Genomic DNA, 24,290 nt, shown 5'->3' with positions numbered 1-24,290 from the left:
AGATTCACATTAACAAGTACATACACCATGTATACGACTTAAGAGATACAAGTATCTAGATTGAGTGGAGTTCAAGATATGATAATATAAATAATCTAACTATAAACACAGTCATTTTTGCCATAAGTTATGTTTAAAATAGTTATACATAAGTAAGTAAGTATGTATGCATAATTACTTAATGTAAAAAGCTGAGATGTACAGATAAAAGCAGGTGATAAAATACCTTTTTTTTCATAGGTAGAAGCTGCGTACCACACAACAAAATACATTTGAAAGTTTCCATTAAACCATATGAATGAATGTCTTAGGTAATCATAGGGTACCTATACTCTCCTTAGTCATAATACTCATAATTAATAGAAGTGGTATGATTATACATAATATTATATAGTGCGGTACGCATACAAAATTTATATTTGTTTTACAGGATTCTAAGAAACGCAATCTATAAGCACAAATCACAGAAAAAAAGAATACACACGGAATGGGAAGGAAGATTGCTATATTTATTATTACACATTTATTCATTTACTTTGAGATTAATAAGCGTAAACGGTGTAAACTTATTGTAAGTAAATTGTCGATGAACACTGGATAAAGCCAGGAAACAGCGACAGACAATAATGAATATGAGTAAATATCTAGAAAGGCAGTAAATACCTTTATAAACCAAACAAAGAATAGTTTTAATGAAGTTTAGTATTGCGATATATCAACAGGAAAATATAGATACCTATTTAGGTAAGTACTCTATCAACGGATTTATCTATTCTAATGAACAAATTTCCTAGAGAACGTATTTATTTTATTTTATAACTGCAATTAATAGTTTGAGGAGTGTTTATAATGAAAGTGCGCTCGGCTATAACAACAACAATTATTACAACAGATATTTTTTTTGTTATTTCACACTTTACGGACGTCAATACATATTTCTCTGCTACAGTTTTTGATTCTACGAAAATAATAAAAGTAATGTTGAACTTTGAAAGCTTTTAAGCACAATTAAAACTACACGCTGACAATCTGTAAAGTTAATTTCCTTTATTATTTTCCTAGCTGAACACACAGATATATTTTATCATAGAACATCTTCAATACTTTATCGTTCAAAATAGAACATGTCAACTGAAATAAGAATCAGTCGATCTTGGATATAAAACTACTTACTTACATTTCATTAATGGGATAAAACAGACGTGTAAGAAGTATGGTTAACTGATTATTAAGTAGGTACATCATTATGTTAGGTATATTCTCTTGCTAGATTCATATTTATAAATGTTATATTTGTTCTCACTATTGTGGATCACAGAAGGGATATAAAATTTTGTACCAGCAATGACAATTCTTATTGCAATTCCGCCAAACATGTCAAACGTGGTTATTACAAAAAATAGAGATGAATATTGATGAACACGACTACATGTAAAAAATATAGGTATCAATAAACAACAACAAGGAATATACGAGAAGTGTACAATGGTTTCTCGCTCGTCTACTCGAGTACATTAATAACAATAATACTTTAGAAGGCGTCAACATACCACAATGTGAGAAGGAGGTACCCAGTCACTGTTTATATATCTATCTAATACACTGATATTCCTCACAGCTCCGCTCAGACCCCGTAGTCGAAGCTTTCCCATTCCGAGAAGCGCGAGTCCTGCTTCTGCAGGCGCTCCTGGCAGGCCTCGATGTAGCTGTCCTGGATGCGGTACATGCCCGAGTTGGCCTGGTACATCAGCGTCTCCAGGATCCTCTCGTTCTTGATCGCCTTCGATGGCAGCACCACCTTAATGAGCTCCTGCGGCGAGATCCGGTGCAGCTTCAGGTCCCGCGCCAGCCGCTCCATCGTGCATTTGAATTCATTCTTGACGTCAGTCTTTGTTGTCGCTGATTTAGACTTCTGTATCTTGTTGCGCGCCCAGTTGAGCATCGCTTCGAACTTCCGGACCTCGGGCACCTCGAGGCTGCGGCACATGATCATCTGCACCATGGACTCGGACAGGTTGAGGAACTCGGGCGTCTGGAACAGCGCGGAGGCTCGCTGCTCCACGAACGCCAGGATCATGTTCACCAGCTCCGACGCCGACGTGTACCGCCAGTAGTAGTTCTCCAGTGATATCAGCATCGTGCACACCTGGAAAACAATGATAGTGAGCGCTTAGTTACATGATCTTGTACTCTCTTTCGTCTAAATTGCTGTCACTGGGCATTGACTGAAAGTAACTCAGGATGCAATTACAAGTACATATTTTGCATCTGTACATTTTTGACGATCGTCCCCACATATACATCCTGGTCTACACTGATCGCCCTGTATGTTGATATGATCAAAAACACCCACTAAAGACCCCGCTAAAGCATACCACCAAATGCCCTCACCACTTCTATCCTCAGAAACTGCTTGGCGTGGTGGAAGCAGGCCTGCAGCAGCTCGGGCAGGTCGTAGTGCTCGGCGGCGCAGATCAGCCCCGGGATGGAGGCGCAGGTGAGCGGGCAGCTGCCCGTGTGAAGGTAGTCCAGCAGGATGCGGAACGTTTCAGGGTCGAACTCGATTATTGAGAACTGGAAGAGATTGTAAATTATCTCGGGAACATGGGTTTCGGTACCTTCACAAATTCGGGTGTTTTTTTTTCCAGTCGCAATATGGTGCAGAATAGGTACTTTACGAATCTATGTAGTCTAAATAAAATCAATAAGTATTGCGGAAAGGGAGTGTAAGTTTTTTTTCGATTATTCAAGTTGTAGGACAAAGGAGGGTTCATAATTCCCTCTGGGTCACCGTTTTCGACTTACTATCCTCATAATAAATATTTTGTTACTGTACTTGTATTCACAAATAATAGTTTCCTTACCTCAGTCTGTGCTAGTTTGGCTCTGTCAACTTTCTGTGCGTCGGCGCATACGGATAGTCTTGGAACCGCTAGGGCAGCATTCTTTTCCTTTTCTTTGTCTTTTGCCTCTTTATCTGTAAATATAGAGGCAGATATGACAAAGGATCCTTATAGTTCTTAAATAAATAAACTGTTTTCATTGCTTATCTACCAATGTAGAGCCAAGCATAGTGTTTGATGCTTATTTTTCCCATCAAGTTGAACATATTGTGTAAAGAATTTAAGTGTTAGGAGTATATTTAATAAATGTATCTGATCGATTACATTTTCATTAAAAGCCGGTGTTTAAATGCATAGATTTTGTCAATCAAAAACTGAACTGCTGTGCTGTAAGTTTGTACTTATTAACGTAGCTATACATGGTTGATTTTAAAATCTAACTAAACCAAACATTACTTCAGAATATCTTACTAGAGCAATCCTGCGAGCTGGCCCATTTCTTCTTATCCTCAGCACTGAGGTGTGAGTGTTGCTTCCGTATGGACCGTCCCCAGCCGGCCGTGATGGTGCCCAGGCGAGAAAACGCTCGCTTCACCATCGGCGAACTTGGCACACTTTTTGGCCTGAAATATGTTAATTGTTGCATGTATATTAAAGACGCCAGGAATAGACATGTTTGAATATTTTCGGACGGCCCGTCGCCGGTTTAATGACGGCTGCCAGTTTTTTTTAATGTAAACAATGGATTATAAATGTAGGTAATTTGTAGATCTGTTTTTTGCAGATGGTAACTACTTATATGCAGATGGTAACTACTTATACCGATTGTAGCTACGGATTTATGTTCATTATTCGTTTTCTTCTGAGCCTAGCAAAGTTTAATGGAGGAAATAGTAATTACTTAGGTATTCTTATTTTGCAATAATTATAATAACATTTCCCAACCGTTTTTTTTCTTTCTAGTATTGTTTAGTAGGTATAGAGGCTACTATTATGTAAACCTGCCTTCGTCTCTCTCACTCTTCATTCTCACTACAGTTGACAGTTATGATTGCTGTATCACCGTCTCTAAAAACGATACCTACTCCTATATTTTACAGCAATGACTTGCAACAATTCCCCTGCTACAGGCTGCTCTAAAACCACAAACTAACCTCGGCGACTCAATATCGGGCACTTGCAGGAAGTTGCTGCTCTTCTGCCGCGGCGTGGGCGACAGCAGCGTGGGCGCCGGCCGCGCCAGCAGCTCCGCCACCGGCACCTGCGGCGAGCCGAACCCCGTCTGGATGCCGTATAGCATCTCTTGGAACACCCTGTAGATAAGGCGGACGTGTGAGATGTGAGAGATATGGGAATGGAGAATGGAAAGGTGGTGGTTGTGGCAAACTGGAATTTCAGTTGTTGTCAATCACTACTGTTGCTAATTTGTCATACTCTTACATTTGAAAATCTGGATTAATTATAACGATCTTTTTCTTTATTTCATTGTCGATGCTCAATTCAACTAAATTGGTCCAGTTGTTTTTTGCTCTGTTCTAGAGTCCCAAAAAGTATTATTAAATTTCATAGAAGTAGTAATATAGTATAATTATATATTTGAAGGTACGGACGCACATTTATAAAATAAAAAACCAAACCGAATCACCAACCTGCTGCGAACTCCCAAAATAGCTCTCACACCGATAAACTTGGTCTTCTGCTTCGACTGCCCCACTAAGAATACCACGTCGAACAGCTGGGCATTTATCGATATATTCGCGTCACTATTCAGAAACACTCTCGTGAAATCTTTGGCTAGTTGGTCGTAGTCTTCGAACTGATCTCTCACTGAATCCAGAAGCGGGGAAGAAGGCCGCATGTGGCCAATAGGGCGCCATGAACCTAAAATATAGTAGATAACATGTTATTCTTGTATACCGTATGTGAAGAACAAATGAATTGAAAGAAAGGTGTAAGGAGAGAAGGAAAGGAAAACATCAAATGAGTATTTTCAAAATGATTTAGAAAAGACATGATAGATAAAGTTTAAATTATAAGTAAGTTGAGAGACATTAAGATAATCTAAGAAGTAAAATACTGATCAGGAATATGTACCGGCATGGGACCCCGAATACTGAATACGCTCGTTCACGTCACCCCTCAAAAATTATAAACTTCACTCGAAACGGTCTATGTTTCTGAGTTACTTATTGAAACTTTAAACCTCTTGAAGGGAAAGAGATTGTCGACACCAAATGACCCCAATTTTTTACATTTCATTTAAAATGTAAAAACCTTATGTACGTTTTAAGTTACTTATATTATTTTGATGCGCTGTTAAATTAACTTCAATGTGGCAGACGGCGTCATTGAGCTAGCCGTTTCCATTTAGGAGTAATTTACTTATTTTTCTCACCGGGACCTTTTCATTGCATTCATTTTTGAGTAAACCTATATGTTTATTTGCCGGCTACAGACGAGGCAGGTGCGGGCTGGGTCGAGGGCCACGGGGGGTTAAAATCAGTGTTACCGTTAGTAAGAACAAACTCGCCTCTTCTATAAGGTTTGGGGATCTGCCCCGTCTCCGCATGGTTCTGTAGGTTGGCCACTATGTCTTCCAGCATCTGGCTTCTAGTTCGTTCCTGCATTCGCGCGAACTTGGGCGCAGAGTACGAAGCTCGCTCGCCGTTCACGATTTTCGTTAGTAACCACTCTCTGGAAATTAATGGAGAGGTTATTTTGAAAGTTGGTTTTCGTTGGAGGCATGTTGGATGCATGTTGGATGTTAAAAAAACTTGCTGTTATAGTTTTAATTAGCATTAATAAATTCTTCTGCGTTCGATTCTGTCGTGCTAACTTGCTTGCACCGAAGTAATAGTTATATTTTTCTAAGAAAACTGTTTTATTGTTATCTGACTTTTCTTGCATTTGCCCTCATATAGGATAGGATCTCCTAACCCTATAAAGAATTTAGATCCTATCAAGCAAGAGGCATTAAAAAAGTTTGTGAGATACGACATTTACCACTGAGGGTGGAGGTATATGGTAGCCGTTTCCAAGGCTTGAACTTTAACACCTCGCATAAAAATGTTTAGCGAAACATAAAGCCGGCACTATAGTTAATTAAAAATATTTTTACCCGTTCTAACCGTGAGAAAGTTACATCACAAAGGAAAAAGCTCCGCAAACAGTCCATTTATTTTAAGCTTTGCAGCCTTGCAATGATACGGAGCTGCCTTATTTATATGCAAATTCAGTCTCGTGTAAGACAGGGTACCCTACGTAGCCTATGTAGTGTATTGGTACCACGGGGTGGAATATTGTCAGTAATCAACACTTAAATTTCTACTTTAGCTTTATTTATCCCTTTGAAAAATATCGCAAAGCCATATAGGTTCTGTTATTTTTTTTGCAAAATTTCATTATTTTTTTGCCTATGTTGTTCAGTTAGGATGTTGGGAAATATGACCTGCCTTCGGGTCGATCATTGATGCAATTCCACCCTGTTTACTTTTCGGTATTCTGTGCAAAATAAATGTAAACAGCTCAACCTGTGCTAGGTGCTAGCACTTCACTTTTTCCAAAATCATCCTAATAATGCTACAAGTAGTAACATAGCATGTAAATTGTATGTACTTAGTTATATTACAATACGTATTGGTGCAGCAGTATGATGACGGAACACGTTGTGAAGACAAATGAAAACTATTTAGCAAAAGGCAGAAACTTTCAGTTCTCCTACAAATTCATTCAACGTCTACCTTGCGATACAGGAAGAACAAATTAGCAGGTATCGCGTAACTCGGAACCTCAGAGCAACTCAAACAAGTCGCGGGCATATTGTATTTGCAATATTGCAACTCGCAGTAAACTTTGAGCTCCGGAATCCCGTTGCATTGTTCGGAATTTCCACCCGCGTTCAGCCTTGATTGTGACAAAGGCGGGATTCCTGCGCGTTTACCTGAACATTGGGCCTTTGTCGAACACGCTCTGCTCCCAGAGGTAGGGCTTGTAGGCCCCCACCTCGTCCCGGGTCACCACGGAGATCTCGTAGCGCGTGGGACGCCGCTTGATCCGCGCCGACACCCGCACTGAAAGGAGGACTTAGTGCTGTAAGCGGTTTCTGTGAGCCAACCCACATGTTGTGTGATAGGCGTTGTGAACAGGGTGTTGGTATTGGAAGGAATACGGGATATTGTTGTTTAAATATGGTAAGCAAAATGGGATTCGAAGGCTCATTCTAAACAACATTTCTAACACCCGTAAACACCCTGCATATTATGAAAAACTGGAAGAAAAATATCGAATCCTGTAAGAGCAATATACCCCTAGCAGTCTTATACTCACTACAGGGATTTACTGGCGCGAGTGTTAATGTATTTAGTCTCTAAGGGGATTATTCTCATATATTCACCTAAAACAAAACAACTTTGTTCGAAAGGTCTTGTTAACTTGGGGAAAGGTATTCGAATTCCGATACTAAAAAAGTTTGTGACTGGCAAAAGCTTTTTGTTTGCAAATATTTATTGAAGCTCCTGTAACTATTCTTAGAATTATTATTTTTGTGATTTTCCTTTAGACATGACTATACACACATATTTCAAGCTCTAAACTAAATCCTAAACACAGAAAGATAGCTTCTATTTATTTATTTTTGACTTGTCGTGATTATAGCTTCGGTGTGTAGGTACTTATTCTTATTACACTAGGTATGTACTCGTACCTATGTCATTTATCAGGTCGTTTTATAGAAATGCAATTAAATATTAGATTACAATTACAATTCACCCTTGTATCCTCACACACTAGCTTGCATTAAATATTACAGTGTTAGATAAACTTGTATGGCGGTTCAAGTTTCGACGTTCCGCTAGTGGAAGTTTAAACTTGCTCTTCCTCATCTATTACAAAACTAAGCGGTTCTCTTCACTCCACACTACAAGTATCTACACATAATTTGGCTGATGACTTTGTAACTCATTTTAAATGTAATTTGCCCGCGTATCCGTTGTGATACATATGAATTTGTTTAAATTTTACAAAATTATTATGAACCTCTGTTATGATAATGATTACAAAGTTGTATCTTCTAATAAATGTAATAACAATTACACACTTATAATTACTAATCTACTTACAAGCATTTTAAGGTAAAAATCTACAAGCCGTGATGATTATTTTCCTTTGAATAATTAACAAAATTAAAAAGAAGATTCAATTTAGGTAATTAGAATGATCTATCAATCAGTGATCAGCTTTTCTTGTAAAATTTATCCAACAGAACCATACGGTCTGCGATAAAATTCTGTTGCAAGGAAATCAAATTCGAATTTTTTAGTTTATCATCATCATCAGCCAATAATAGCCCAGCTGAAATCGCCCCCGAAACAATGTCACCTCAGCCCTTTTCACCCAACCACTACCATCCGAAAGTCCATACAGTGGACATGTTGACGTATATCCCTATAAATAACGATTGTCATTCCCCCACTATAAATAACAATAAAAGTATTTCCATAAATAAAACCACAACCTCCAATCCAGGCCTGAAAATATTTGTAAAAGTTACAATCACAGAACTGTATTTTTAACAGCAGCCTGTCAGCCGAGTCCTTCTGAAACGAGTTATTTCAGTGCAGCCTCCGTGCTCGCCGAGCCGGCTAATGGGCCCTAATGATAATTGACAAGGATATTTTCGATTGCACTGGCCTAGACCAAACCGACGCCGCATCTAGATTCTGGGTCACTTTGCCCACCCCCTGCATTGTCTCCAATCTAATATAAACTTGGGTTTCATTTCCTGTTAGCTACAATTCGAGGAATACCGTGTATCATTTTCATTGTGAAACTATATCCACTTACGTGCTACTTAAAAATGCAAGGATTAACGAAAAGGATTTCACCGACTCCATTAAGCCACTACTCACAATCCATTAATACATAATCTAACTAAATGAGGAATCAAAGGAACAAAGTTAATTCTCGTCCACCATTCTACTGTTAACTGTAATGTGGACTCAGTGTGTCTGTACAGTGAAGGTTATTATAATATATTAGTCAGGGAATAAAAATAAGACAAACAGATTTCAAATATTTTAACTAAGGTCCTCGCCGACGAATCAACGGCAACGGTAACCCAACCGAGCCTAGAAAAACAATAAAGTTATAAATCCCACTCACCTAAAATGAACGTATGCAGAAAATGGCTCTTAATGCAGGCAGGCGAGAACGTAGTATTGTCCGCTTCCAGGAACACCACACAGACGATATCGTTCCCTATGTGTCTCTTCCTCTGCAGCTTTTGAGGGTCGTGCCGCTCGTAGGGTAATAGCGTGGACACATGGAACATGATCTCGATGCCGCGCCAGTTGGTATACACGGAGTATAATCCCGTGAGGTCGTGGACAGTGTCCAGTCCGCCCTTGTACTTGTCGAAGCCTGGAAAGGGGAGTTTTGTAAGCGATTGGACTGATAGGTAGGAGTAAAACTTGAAGAGTTGGTTGAGTGCTTTGTAACAAATATTTTGGTTGGTAATTGATGGAGGTTCTGGAATAGCGTAAGCGGATTATGCGCCCGTTCGCTTCGCTCAGTTTTGCAAAAGCGTTTGAAAATTATTGAGTAGGTACACTTTTTACTGTAAGACTAGGTTGGTCGGTTGGTAGGTAGGTTCATCTTATATACAACCATACTCGTATAAATAAGTATATGTATAATTATAGTTACATTTATGGAGTGAGTGCACTCCAACTATTCTTGTTATCGCGTATACTTAATAAATACATATATGTACCTACCTACATCAGAGAAACAGAAACACATGAATGTCGACTGTAAGTACGTACGTTGGAATGTGGTTGGAATACTACATCGGCTACATCCTACTAAGCAATGAATGCGGCAGGAAGTGTGACACTGACAATACGATAGATTCTGCCAAAAAGCTGCCAGGTCCGACCCGTCAGCCGCTTCCGCCTCGGCCAACCTTCGTCCGTCACGCATGCATAAATAATGGACTCGCCCGGATTAGGCTTACAGTCAGCCTGTTTCCTCCTACTTGGGTTGCCAATATAATTGTATGGAGGTGAACAAACACACATAACTCATCATACGATTGCCAATTCGTGGTCAGCTCCACTCACTACCCCAATGTTTACTATTTGTGTGGCAGAATCTTCTGCATTTCACTTTTCAGCTAGTCCGTGACTAATGTTACGGCCTGGACTAGTATTTTTCTTTTTTAGAAAGGATAGGCAGTTACATTTTCATAAGTTGCTGTACGAAGGGTGCACGGAGCACAGAACATATCTGTCTGATGTTCTATTCGTCCATCCTATTCCTCAATGAATGTGAACATGCTTCAAATTGGAACTTTAATGCACTGAATTAAAATTAAATAGCATTGAAATATGAGCACACATACGCTGAGTTGCAGAAAGGAACGTTAAGCTAATGTCGTCCTTAAATATATTGCTGATTTGCTTTGCCAGTATACGGACAGAAAGTGACAGATCAGCTTGAAGTTCCTTTCAGCAACTGACCGATATTTGATTAGAATGCAATCAAAATTTCCCTTTATCCCCTTACCTTTAAGCCGGACCTTATCCCCCAACACCTGCAGGAACTCATCAAACAGCGGCGAGTTCTCGTTGTTGCCGAGGATGTCCTCCTCCGAGCTCTGCTCCTCCTTCACGAAGATCACGCCCACCTTCAGCTCCGACTTTATGAACACCTGGTACAAGAAAATGTAAGTTAGATACTTATGTATACATAGATAATTTCTGCATGATATAAATTAAACTACAAAAATAATATATCATTTTAATCACAGTTTGTTAGCTGAAAATGGCTTCTTATCTTATTTTATCTTATGCATACATATATACTGAGTGTTGCAAAAAGGGTATACAACCATACACCCTGTATACTACCACCTGTCAGAGGCGAAGACTATGGATCTCCACGTGCTATTATCCAGATATAGACCGTGGTTAGGTGTTGATAGCGATTCAAACGTACAAATTTTAAGTTTTAGTACCCACTGTGTGACTTTGATAACTTAAATAAGGAATAATTTATTTTTACTATGGTACCTTAAATAGCTAATAATGTAAAGCTTTTATCAACCAACAAAGCTTAGCTGGAAGAATCTATATAATAATTTTGTAGCCATTTATAGAGATTCATTAATTAACTCAATATATCGAAGGGCAATTTATTTTCTTAGTAAATTGGAATTAGGCTCATCTCTCACAGGATTATCTATTCATTAGCCGCTGTATCTCCACGACGACAGTATAACAACTAAGTAAAAATAAGATATTACCTATATTTCGGTACATATTTTGCGAAAAACACAAAGCAGTTACAACAACGTAGGTACCTACTTATAACGAGATGACAGAACTAGACGACGCTAGATGCCCCAAGTCTTGTACTGTCTGAGGCGGATGTAAGTACTTATATTTATGGCATTTTGTCATTGACCAGACTCGATTTAGATGAACTGAAGACCATTTTAAAAGACAAAGTTTAAATTTTATAAGTGAATATTGGGGAAGATCACAGCTTTACTCAACTCATTAGGTGGGTAGATTAAATTTATGCGACACAGAAAATCAATTAGAAATTTTAATTCACAAACCGGCGAATATTTCAGAGATTCCACTAATATTCAATTGAATATGCGTCGAGTGAAGGCTGGACCAACACGACTATCCACTTTTCGGAATGGTCGCTCAGTCGACGCCATGTTAGTGTGAGGGTGAGGCCCCATTGGTGCGTTGCGCTGCGTTGCGTTTAGGGTCTGAAGTCTCTTTTGGCTTAGGTACTATACCACTTTGGCTACACCGTGTAGATTTTAGTGACGTACTTATAAAATATTTATTTTTGTTGTTGTTGGTAGTAAAAGTACATAATAAGCGATTTACCTCACGGGTAAAAGCTACATACGTTGAATATTCCAACACGACTAAAAAAGTGTACAGCACCATAAAAAATAAAGATTAAAAAATTCTATATCTGTGTACACTTTGAATGGCTGTCAGCTATGGCCGGGGATGTGTTTGAGAGCTTTGTAATTAGTGGGCAGGGAGATTTAAATGGAAAAATATATCCGCGTATTCACGTGGCATATTATTCTATTCTTTATCCTAGCTTATATCAGTCAATACCTACCAGTGTTTGCCAAGCGTTACCCCCGTTAACCATAAAAAAGTTAGTGGATGACAGAGAACAATTTGTTCTTTGACAGAGAGGGACAAAACAGTTCAATTGCTATAGCATCCACTACCTTTTTTTTATGAAAAAGGGGGTTAGTTTATGGGCAAAAGTTGACGCAAGGCTAAGCGGTAACCATGCGGTAACCTATCATGATTCATGAAACAAACTGACAGACGATGCAGTTGATAAAAGGAAGAACATCAATACTGTTTCATGAAATAATCAACAATCTGAGACTTATTGCTAACAAAAGTCCAGCAGGCGCCAAACAGCCAGAAATCGCTTATAAATACAAGCGGGGTTACCACTGCCGAATATTAGCAATCGACAATCCTTAAACAGCATTGCTTACCTGTCAAATCTGACTTAATAAATGGATTTGACAGATGTTTAAGGGCGAGGTAGTAGAGGTAGGTAGCAGCTCGAAATGTTTCCATCAAAGACACTGCCCAACCTACCCACAAGTAGGAACAAGAAGTAGGCAGACGTTTCCTTTGATGAGATCGCCCTTTACGACCCACAACTCACTAATAAAATGCGTATAAAAAGTATTCTTCGCTCGGTAAAGCTTCTGTAAGCGTTACTTTGTTATTGTATCAAGCCAAGTGCGGCAATATTCGTGCGATGTCGGCACATAAACTGTAATTTCATAGACAAAAAATATACGAAAACCACGTCTTAATAACACGTATGTGGTTGTGATGATTGTGGTGTTCAGGGAGTGATAGTGAGTCGAGTAGATGTGGCAAGTAGAGTCGCGTGGAAACTTAAAACTGGGAAGAGTAACGTGGGACGCCCTCCGGCCCGCTAGACGTAGGTGCCCGATAGTGCATTGAGGATGAAGGCTGAGTGTTTTTCAGCTGCTTGGGAGATGCCTATCTCTAGCAGTGGACGTTTACGGGCTGGTGATGATTTGTTATACTTTAGGTACCTAAAGTAAATGAATTGCGTCGGATAAGAGGAATTTTGTTTCTTTTCTTTCTTCTTAAGTATGTAGATTTCAAACAAACTTATGATCAATCTACCTAGAGGTGTTACAAATGAGCGAAGTTGTTTCATTCCTTTCATATTACTAATTCAGTCGAACTCTCAAGGAACAAAAAGTTGTATTGTTTTGTGAGATGAACAAGTTTGAGGAAGTTGCCCTCACGTGCGCGAGTTAGCGTCACCAAGACTTTAATAATTTAAGATTTCACAAGGAAAAGCTATTTTGTATTTACTCCTATCAGCCAGGAGAGACTTTCGTAAGGAGTATACTTTATTTTTTTAAAGGTCAAATTTATAGGTAAGTATATATATATTTTATTCCAAAAATCAGGTTGCTATTCAGAAGCATAATTGAATTTAAAACAGCCACAAAAAATTACGTTCATAAAAATTCCCAATATTTATTTGAAATAACTTGGAAATAACATACAAAACATAAGCACGGGTAAGATATTGCTTGCAGAGTTTTCGCGTATATTTGGAAGTTTTCACGGGGACAAAAACGGAATTTTATGACTATCGCATACGGTTCAGGGCGACCTAAATACAGGCTTGTGGAATTTTCCAGTGGTATTTCGGGGGTAGGCTGTCGGATTCCTGTATCGTGTGTGCAAATTACTCGGACTCTAAACTAAATCATACCGGGGTTGAGAGGATAAAGGAAAATGGATAGCCGACTCTACCAACAACATTGATATAACACCGCCATACTTGTACAAATAACTTGAGATCGTAATCCCTGTGATAGTGATTTAAATGTATTTATAGGTAGGTAATTAGATAAACCTCTATTACTTAATGGAATATGTAGGTTGAATTAACGAATCTATCTAAAACATAAAAGAAACAACACAATAGAGTTTATCAAAGTGGAAGAAGTCATGCGAATGAAGCCGACAAACCTTTAACAGACTCTCAAATAGGTGGCAGCGCTAAACAAGATAAACTAACAGACGCAACGCCAACACATACAATATTCAAATAGGTTTAACAAAAAGAGTTCCAAGTTGAGACGACGGCCCATGTGTGAGCGCGGCACCGTGCTCACAAAATCCGACATTTTAGTGAATTAATGCCCATTCAAAATGCAAAGGATGGACAGACAGCCGAGCTCAACAAAGCGGGGACTTATAGCTTGGAGGTAATGAAAATTGGCAGCGCACTGGCTCGAGGCGGCGTCTCGTTACACTCGCGAATTCACTCCGATATAAAGATTTCCCGTCCGTGCGATGTCGGAAAATGATTTGAAGAAGCTTTTATTGATGTGTAAAATATGTATTTTGTTTCAAGCATTGTTAGACACGGTTACGAGGGGGAAAACGCTTGGTGAATATGATGGTGTCTGGAAACATAGATTCGTGAATAGAGTTGGTAGGTATCTTTATCTTGAAATCTTTAAATTATCGAGTCATTTAAGTACCTATCTTTACGATGTTTAAGACAGCAATATTCGAGAAAGCCAAACCGTCTTCTTACCTATGTATTTCAGCATAAGTAATTTTCTCAACTTTCATATCATATCATACGAGTGACATAGCCGGCGCGTCAGGTCTTCCCGGGCCAATAACTTCATAGACATGTCTCCCGGTAAGTAGTTCCACATCCAACTTGTCATTAGTCCATTACCGTGATTAGTCGAGGAACTGAACCCTCTCGCTGAAGGGTTCCCCCTCTCCCCTGTGATTGGAACCCCCCCTCTGACACTGGCTGTTAGAGATGGGAACATTTACTATTCGGTTACTCGGTAGTAGATCTAGAAAAAAACAGTACACTACTGAAATAGTTAATGTAGATAGCATTCTTCAAAATACTGCATCAAATATTCGATAATTATGTAATTCATTAACCCACCGTAGTGATCCACACCAGCTAGCCTAGCATGGATCGCAAGACGTGACAAAAGATTTCCGTTGCTCCACGGAACACTCGAGGACTCGTTTGCTTTAACGGTGATAGGTTCTTCGTTTGCCACACTTCTATTTATGTTATTGAGGTCTTGAGTTTCGGCCGAATATAAGACGAAATTTTAGTAGGATGGGACTTGCTTTGTTGAAGTGGCTTCTGCCTAGTCCATGGTACCTAGTCTGCTCCAGGTAGACTATATACATATTCCTGAGTAACGTTGATTTGAGGCGATTTGACACATCCCTACTAACGGCTCATTAATGTTTCACGCGCTTAAGCGGAGGCGTCGTTTATTCGTAATTGGGAACTGAAAAAACAATCGCGCCGCGAAAAGGTTTCGTTGCTAATTTAGTTAGGAGCAGCCCGGACCCACTGAATAGGGAATGAGGTAAGAAAGCGCTCGATTTTTCCCGTTTGTTGTTCGTAATTCTTGGCCATTCGCAGCCATTCTTCCCGCTCGTACTTTACATAGGGATTTATTGAGTCGCTACATTGTGTTGCTAACGTTCGTTTATCGGTTTTTCGATTCAGCCCGCCCCCGCTGCGGGTATTGAAACTATCAAATAATGAATGTGAGACAGGAAAAGGAATAGTAAAGACGTGTCCGGTATAAAGTATTGATTAAACAATTTGTTTAAATTATTTAAGTACATAGTGTATATTTACATACTTCACTGCAATATTAAATCAAAGGCTTAATAACTTTTCAAATCAGTACGAGACTAATTCCACCTGACTTAATTTTATAAACTTTCTGAGCTCGTCAAAACTTTTTTGAAGAGTGTTTCTCATAATTTCTGACTTTTATCTTAAACTTATAGCTGGCATGGCAATATTTAATATAATATAGGTATTTATTTATCTGCTTTTTTCACTACCAGCTAACTGAACTAAGTCATTAGTTTCATTTTTTTTCATCTACAATACTCTAAGGTGGGTTCACTACCTCTACAATCTGCAATGAATTCCATACCATGACTACGAGAGAGCGCGACAGTAACACGTTACAGTCTATTTTTTTAACAAAAGTTTACTAATTTGAGTATGTCTCACACATTTCCGATATTGACAGAGTCAGATGGGTCATTGTTAGGACCAATAGCAACGCAGCAAAAAAATTACGTAGACCAATAGCAACGCAGCTTCGGTACTCGTTAGTTAAAAACAAATGACTATAGAGGGTCTGTTAGCTTGTCCACCTACTACAGAAACAAAATTATCTATTCTTGGACCAACAGAGCGCCTATCTCAGCTATTGCAACACCCAGGTTTGCTGCTCCGGTTTACTCGGGAGCTAGGCTAGCTGAGCTGAAATTAAGAGGATATGTACAAAGGTTCGATAAAGCCACGTACGGGAACTTCGCCCCCTCTAAGAATAGAATAGAGGTCTACACCCACCTGGTCCAACTTGAGCAGTTCCTCAGGCGTATCCGGCAGCTGTCCCAGCATGAGCGGCGGGTTGATGTTGACCTCTTTGCCGAGCGAGCGCACCACCTCCTCGCGGTTGTAGCGGTCCGCGAACACGCACGACGCCGGGATCAGCCCGTGGACCGTGTAGCTGATGGCCCGCACCAGGATCCTGGGGACGGGAGGTTTGGTTAACTCTATGGTACGAAAAGACTGTAATGAACCGTTTTACTTGGACGCTGCTAGTTGAGTTTTTATGTCAAAAAAATATCTAAAATATTTATTTTAAACACCTTAGAATAATTTAAATTAGTAAGGACACAATTATGAAAATAAATTGGAAGTGGAAGCAAATTTAAAAAAAATTGTGGCTTCCACACTAGGCTCGGCCTGTGTCGTGGATGCCGGTGTACCGGTTGTAACTATTTTAATGAAACGATGTGTGTGATTTCTCTGAATTTGAAATTATAGTTTATTAAATTGATAATTACCATACATACCTGCCTTTATAAAGACAAGTATCAAATAAATGTGGAGAAAAAAAAGGAATAGCCTATAATTAGCCTAAAATATAGGTACACATAAGTTTACCACACAAAGTTAATATTGAACCTACAATACACATTTTAAGTACCGAAAAGCATAAAAATGTCTCAATAATTCACTGTCTACAATTTAATTCTGCCTGAAGCTCAATACGTCAGTCCTGTCAATTTACGATCGAGTTTCATAACGAAAATATCTCGTCGCGCCATGCAGAGGTATTGTAGGCAAGCGACTGTGAGGGGACAAAAAATATTGAATTTTAAACTGTCTGGTTGAATTGTTTCTGCAGCCATGTTTACATTGTCATTGTTCTACAAAATCATTTTAACAGTACAATGCTGTGGACGCGTGAATAAAGTTAAGTTTTAACCTGCGCAATTTCATTTTGGTTACATTTTTACCTGGTTTGTTTGTCTTGCGAAGATGTGAGCAATTTAATTTCAGGATGTTTTTTTTTTAACAATTTTATTATCACTGGCTTTTTCTATACCTAACTGTAAAACAATATGAACCTATCCACCTACTTCCACAATAAAAGGTATGGACTCAATGCAGCGTTCCAAAAATGATATTTCATAAGCTACAAAGGGAATCACATTCTAAATTCCTGAAATAAAATCCCCATACAAAAAAATCACAATAATTCTTTTTGCAGATATCCGAAAACAAAAGTATTTTAGAACAACGAGTTAGTGTTTACCTCCATACGCTATTTTATTTCTCCTTTTTAGGGTTCCGTAGCCAAAATGGCAAAAACGGAACCCTTATAGTTTCGTCATGTCCGTCTGTCCGTCTGTCCGTCTGTCCGTCTGTCACAGCCGATTTACTCGGAAACTATAAGTACTACAGTGATGAAATTTGATGGGAATATGTGTTGTATGAACCGCTACAAAAATATGACACTAAATAGTAAAAAAAAGAATTGGGGGTGGCGTGTTTTGAAACTATACAAGGCCAGAACGCACCCATAGTGTACTAGCACTGTATAGTTTCAAGTGAAAAAAATATATATTTTACTTGAAAATATACACGATTTGTGCGTACTAATCGCGTATACTTTCAAGTTGGGATTTACTGAATCGTTTTTGAAAATATACATTGCTATTACGCACATTGCTTGATTGGCGTACTTGTCGCATGTAATTTATACCTACATGCTGATTCTGATTTACTTAACTATTTCGGTAAATGTACATGACTACAATTTACTTGTTCTGCCTGTCATACCTATAGAATATTAATAAATAACAAGTAAGAATACTAATATCTTATTATTTATATGAATTAAGAGTAATACGTAGGTATTACACTCACAAGCAATGAAAACGTTCCAGTCTCGATAGCTTCTGAACGGAAAAGACTAGCTTAATGACGCCGTCGGCAATATTAAAGTAGGTAGGTACATTTAACAGCGTATCAAAAGATTATTGTAACCAACTAAAAACGAAAATATCAATCAAACTAAACTAAATGTTTTAAAAAATTGGAGTCTTTTGGTGTTGACTTTTTGCTTCTTGGACTTATTCATTGCTCATGAGTGTAGTAGGTATTACCCTATAGACCTATTACAGACATATTTTTCATCAAGTTTTGAATTCACCGTAATTGTCTTTTATGAATGGTTCTACACCCTCTTCTGAGATAATTTTTACTATTTAAAACAGTTCTACAGTTTAATTTAAATCAATTTACTTTTTAACTGTACGATGTAATGTAAACAAAAAAAACACGTTACGAAAACAATGCCAAGTGCGGAATGATAATGCAATGTTTAGAAAGCAATAGACTTATTACTATTTCGCATGAAAGAAAGAGTGAGCAACAATTCAGAAGGGCTACCTGGTAACTAATCACGTATAGTTTCAAGGGCTCGCATGGCCGCTTGGCACTTGAAAATATACACGATTAGTACGCTGTGGTAACTGCTGCAGTATATTTTCAAGCCATAATTTTGGCCCAACTTACTTGAAAATATACGCGATTAGTGCGTAATGGCCTTGTATACTTTCAAGTAACTCATGGCACCATTTTAATTTGAAAATATACGCGAGCAGTCCCACCCTCTGCGTTCTGGCCTTGTATAGTTTCAAAACACGCTTGGGGGTGGGGCCCCCCATACATGTAACTGAGGGATGATTTTTTTTTTTTCGATGTACATACCCGTGTGGGGTATCAATGGAAAGGTCTTTTAAAATGATATAAAGTTTTCTAAAAAACATTTTTCTTAAAGTGAACGGTTTTTGAGATATCAGCTCTCAAAGTCGTAAAAAGTATGTCCCCCCCCCCTCTATTTTTATAACTACGGGGTGTAAAATTCTAAAAAAAATAGAGGTGATGCATGCTAATTAACTCTTTCAACGATTTTTGGTTTGATCAAAGTATCTCTTATAGTTTTTGAGATAGGTTGATTTAACTGTAATTTTGCTGCTACGGAACCCTTTGTGCGCGAGCCCGACTCGCACTTGGCCGGTTTTTTAGATTTACAATACCATTTTCGCCACATGCTGTAGATAAATGGACTATGGGGATGAAAATAATAAATGGTAGTTTAAACTTTAGTGTAAGTAATTAAAAATTGTATAACTATAATAGATACATTAGATTAATGATTTTAATGTAATTTTGTCACTTTTGGTAAAGAATAGAAGGTAGGTTGATGAGATGACCCATAGAAACCGGCCATCAATAGACACCAGCCTTCGTACCTACGTTTTTGTTCCTGGCTTCTGAAATCATGACTGAGGGACAACTCCCGAGACCACGTTGTTCTATGACTGGGGCCATAAAGGACATCAATGAAAGCCATTACGTAATTGACTTGCTGAAGGTACCTTTATCAAAGATTGCATACAAAGCTACGTTTCCTTGTACACTGAGTTTATATGGTATTGGTTGCAGTCAAATTAAAATAGCAGTACTCTATGTTACGGTTGCGGTGTACGAATAGACTTTACGTGAAAATTCAATCTCTGGTTTCATAAAAATCTAAATTTCTACGTATAGTATACCATCAGTAAGGCTAAATAGAAAAACCTTTAGCATTTTTCGGGTTTTTTTTTATTATAAAAAAATCCTTAGAACGTTGTTTTATAAAACGACTTTAAATATCGTAAAAACGAATAAACAACCGGTGTTGACACAGGTTTAGAACAGTGAGAAACTGCGGAGCTTAACTTTTTAACACTCTTAAATCGTAGGCTGTAAGTTAAATTTGCACTGAAATCATCTATCCGATCATACACTAATATACAGGATGTCCCATTTGCGTAACGAGAAAACTTTCCCAAACAAGCCCGTGGACACAAAGGAAAAATTATGGGACTTTGTCTTCTTCGCCACGTACTTCGAACAGTGATAGGTCGGGAAATATCGAGTGTTTTTTTATTACTTAGGTGATAATGATAAGAGTCGTGGATTATTCTTGCGCTAAGATCTTGAACGAGAAAGGCGTACCCTAGACGATCAATTATATTGCGCAATATTGAAGATTGTGCAATATAATTGATCGTCTAGGGCAGGGATGCACAGACCGCGGCCCGCGGGCCGCATGCGGCCCGCCAGTCGAATATTGGTGGCCCGCCGACAGAAAAATTGTACTCTCGTACATTCGAATAATATTCCAGAATAAAACCAATTAAAATATATATGTTCGCAAAGTACTCAATCACAGGCAATTCAAACCATTACTAAGCCTAGTCAAAATATCTATGATTCAATATTTTCTAGACAGATTTTCGGAATTCAAAAACATGAAACCTCTGTTGGACGTATTCAGCAATCCTTTCACAATTTCAGATGAAAATGCGCCAGAGTCACTGTACCTTAGTTAGAAATTATCGACATTCAAAACGACCATGATTTACGCCACAAAATCAACGAAGGAGACTTGCTAAACTTTTACCGCTGCTTTGATAAAAATACGCACCAAGATGTGCCAGGTTATTAAGTTTGGTGTTACGCATATATTTGAACAAACCTTTTCAATACTTAATAATGGAAAGACACAAATTAGGCTATTATTTTTTTTTACAAGAAATCGAAACTGCATTGCAAACGAAAGTTTTGAAGCAGTTTTACGAGTAACACAAGTAAATTTTAGCCAAATATAAAAAAAAGATTGTAAGCAATATGCAGTGCCATGCTTCAAATTAATAAGTTATTTTTAAATTTTAGCTTTATTATCAATTATTTGTTGTCTTTAATTGCCTATATTTCTGGCGGCCCGCCATCAGTTAATAATTTGTCCGTGTGGCCCCTAGTCTTAATAAGTCTGTGCATCCCTGGTCTAGGGTGAAGATTTTGCAAACGTCTTATGGATACAAAACGAAATTCAATTTTATTGCACAATACATATGTATATTGCACAATATTATTGTAGGTATAGGGTGCGCCTTAAGGTGAAGTGAAAGGCTAACTAGCAAAGCCAAAATAAAAAAAAAAACTTCCGTTAAATTTTTTTTTGCCCAAAACTGCTACTTTCGGCGCCCTCGTCGTGCAAGTAGTAAACTGGCTTGCAATTTTAGAAACCTTCCTCCACATACCTAGTTCCTAGAAAGTAGAGGTTAGTGTAAAAAATTATAAAAACTGCTGTTTCTGGCGGAAATGACATGGTCTGTAAATACCTATTCCTCTTAGAGTGACATTGCTACTGGTCAGGTTTCCTTTCAGCCCACTATACATGATCATACTATGTATTAGCACAGGAGAAACCTGATATGATAATTGGTTCCGTACAGAATATAAGTGTACGTAGTAAGGTACATCATGTATGTTCAGTTCGGTATTAATTTCCTCCATCGATCCCGCTCAGTCGGTACAAACAACCGCTCGACTATGATTCATCGTTAATTAATATTATGTTTGTTTAAAACTCTTTGTAGACTTTCTTTAGGTGATTGATAATTATGCAGGGTGTTGCAAAAAGGGTATACTAAGCCGCAAAAAAAAACCATAGAAACTATGTCGGTCACGTGACTTTTTTACTATATAGAATGAGTTATTTTTACGCTAATTTTGAAATTCTGATTTCAGTTTCGGGCTTAGATATAACATGCTGCATATGTAGGTTTCGGCTTAGTATACCCTTTTTGCAACACCCTGTGTATTGTCTATTATGCTTCTGGTATAAGTTTATATTCGAATGATATGTGCATGTTTTTACATAGAACACACATGAAGGTGAGGTTGCTTGTGAGTAGTCGCATTGCATTGCACACGCAAGCAAAAGCTTCCTTGACCTTCGCCTACATTTAAAAGCCACGATGGACATTGTACACCAGATGTACCTATGTATTTATTTATTATATGTATAAATAATTCTATATATTATATCATTGTTTCTTGCCCAAAAACAAACTTAAGTGTACAAAAGGTGAACGTAATGACTACCAGTCAACCCACAGTAGGTGCATGAAAATCGATATTACCTATAAGGAGTGCAAATGTGTGTAAGCATAATAAATATACACCACTTTACCCTATAAAAGTTTCGGGTTAGTAACAAAATACCTACTTACTTTTTTCAAACATTTGTTTTAAGAATATTAACTCTACAATGGAAGCCTCTTAGGGTGAGTTTATTTTACAGGACACTCGGTGCTTTTATTTGAAACGCCGACGCGGATCCACCAACGGGAAACCGATTCAAAAACTTGTTGAGATTCACAACAATTTTATTACGCCCAGCGCTGGGTTCCTTCAGTAGATGTAATAATTATATACTTATTAATCTTATTTAAATGGTTCTAATAGTAATTAAGATTCAGGCCGTAGATCTTTCGACGTAAGTATATTTATCTGAAAGCAGGTACTAAGGGATAAATAGATTATAGAGATAGAATTTGCCTTGAAACACTCGCAAGCTATGAAAAGCAAGCAATAAACCAAAAATCCAGTAATATACATATATGGAACCCCAATGGCTGGTGGAACTTTTTCATTGCTTGTGAGTGCATATGCCGCGATAGTGTAGTATCTAGACTATATAGTAATCATGAGCAGTCCATGACCAAACAAATGCTACTATCATCAGACACATCTAGCTCAGCATCTGGTGGAAAAGCAGCCTAAAACAGGAAATAAAAGAACCTGTACGAATGTGATACAGTGAGTACAGAGTCACGGATACAATTTTGCTCTCGGGTCTTGAAATTTAAACGTTAGTGTTGAGTATTCTCTGCGTGTATTTATAGCCAGCGGATTACAGCCGTCAGTGAGAGGGCTTCTGTATGTCTGTGTTTGTGTGTGTAACTATATAAGTATGTATGTGTGTAAATGTAGCGATTATAGCAAAACCTCGTTCAGGAGATTGAGGAGTGATTTGAGTGTGTGTCTGTGTGTGTAGGTAAATGATGAGCTAAATTAACACGTCCAACCCCGCCTCAAAATCTGAAAATTAATTAAATTCCGTAATAATAACAAGGATATTATTAAATCCGTGCAAAGACAAAAGAATGATGGTTTGTCCGCACTCGAAAGGAACCTTAAACTCTTGAGCAAACATTGCGTTTAATTAAATTCTTCACCTTTTTCAGTTTCGCTATGACAAGGTAGAATGGAGTGCTCAGTGCTGAGGGGTTCACTCTATATTACGAGAAACGAACTTACAGCTGCGCGAGCCACGACTCTTATCTCGTTGTATTAAATGTGCCGATTGCACGACAGCTCTCGTTCGTTCGTTTTTCGTCAGTATAGAGTAACCCCCTGGTTCGGTGGTATCCTTTGTCCCCGGTATTTCAAGTGGTATTCAGACAGCCAGGATTTCGGATATTCCTTTGAGAGCAGCCACATTTTTCGAGCAAGTCTTTAGAAAGGTAAGTTTTATGTAAATATAATTGTGTCTAGTTTGTCTATTGTAGGAAGCATATTTAGACAACTACCTAAGAAAGTAACTCATTTATTAATCTCTAAATCTAAATCTTAATCAAAGTTTTGCAGTCATACTTTTATCGTTATACCTAATATACCTATGTGTTGACCCGATTTCACCATTGAAGAATAAGGCTTATAAATCCGATAATTAGTGGTCTATTTACTCGAGATAAGCAACTGCAGCGCTAAACACGAGTCTGTCTCGTTGTATTAAACATGTCGATTGCACGACAGCTCTCGTTTGTTCGTATTTCGTCAGCATAGAGTAACCCTCCCGTAGCAAGTAACACACTGAACTTACAAATGACGGGCTTAATAAGTAGGATCCCGCAATGTACAGAGTACACCGCTTCGCACCCTTTGAAAACTAGGGGGTCTACTCCGGAATGAAAAAGTTAAATGAAAAATAAGATCCTTTGATAGTAAAATGAACGGATAATATCTATTTCAGACTGAACGGATTTTGATGAAATGCACTCTCGATTAGCAAGTCGGATGTAAACATTATAACTGTGATAACTGATAAGTATGACT

The 24,290-nt window shown here is 38.2% G+C and overlaps 1 protein-coding gene across 2 annotated transcripts in view; it reads right to left on the bottom strand.

Moving 5' to 3' along the window:
• Nucleotides 1–371: 371 nt before the first annotated feature.
• The window catches only part of LOC105380439, a 180,508-nt gene continuing 156,589 nt past the window's right edge, over nucleotides 372–24,290 (bottom strand). For both annotated transcript variants that reach the window (XM_038113850.2, XM_038113851.2), the window contains 11 exons: nucleotides 16,332–16,512; nucleotides 10,407–10,551; nucleotides 9,003–9,260; nucleotides 6,784–6,913; nucleotides 5,374–5,537; nucleotides 4,493–4,724; nucleotides 3,998–4,156; nucleotides 3,315–3,466; nucleotides 2,865–2,977; nucleotides 2,392–2,574; nucleotides 372–2,146 (listed from right to left, as the gene is read on the bottom strand). In XM_038113850.2, the coding sequence (XP_037969778.2) occupies nucleotides 1,625–2,146; nucleotides 2,392–2,574; nucleotides 2,865–2,977; nucleotides 3,315–3,466; nucleotides 3,998–4,156; nucleotides 4,493–4,724; nucleotides 5,374–5,537; nucleotides 6,784–6,913; nucleotides 9,003–9,260; nucleotides 10,407–10,551; nucleotides 16,332–16,512 (2,239 nt within the window). In that variant the 3' untranslated portion in view covers nucleotides 372–1,624. The remainder of the gene's footprint in view (nucleotides 2,147–2,391; nucleotides 2,575–2,864; nucleotides 2,978–3,314; nucleotides 3,467–3,997; nucleotides 4,157–4,492; nucleotides 4,725–5,373; nucleotides 5,538–6,783; nucleotides 6,914–9,002; nucleotides 9,261–10,406; nucleotides 10,552–16,331; nucleotides 16,513–24,290) is intronic.

Source organism: Plutella xylostella, chromosome 18 (genome assembly GCF_932276165.1).
Source record: "Plutella xylostella chromosome 18, ilPluXylo3.1, whole genome shotgun sequence".
In the NCBI taxonomy this organism is placed as follows: domain Eukaryota; kingdom Metazoa; phylum Arthropoda; class Insecta; order Lepidoptera; family Plutellidae; genus Plutella; species Plutella xylostella.
The sequence above is the reverse complement of the archived record's forward strand: the minus strand, read 5'-3'. Positions and strand labels throughout refer to the sequence as shown.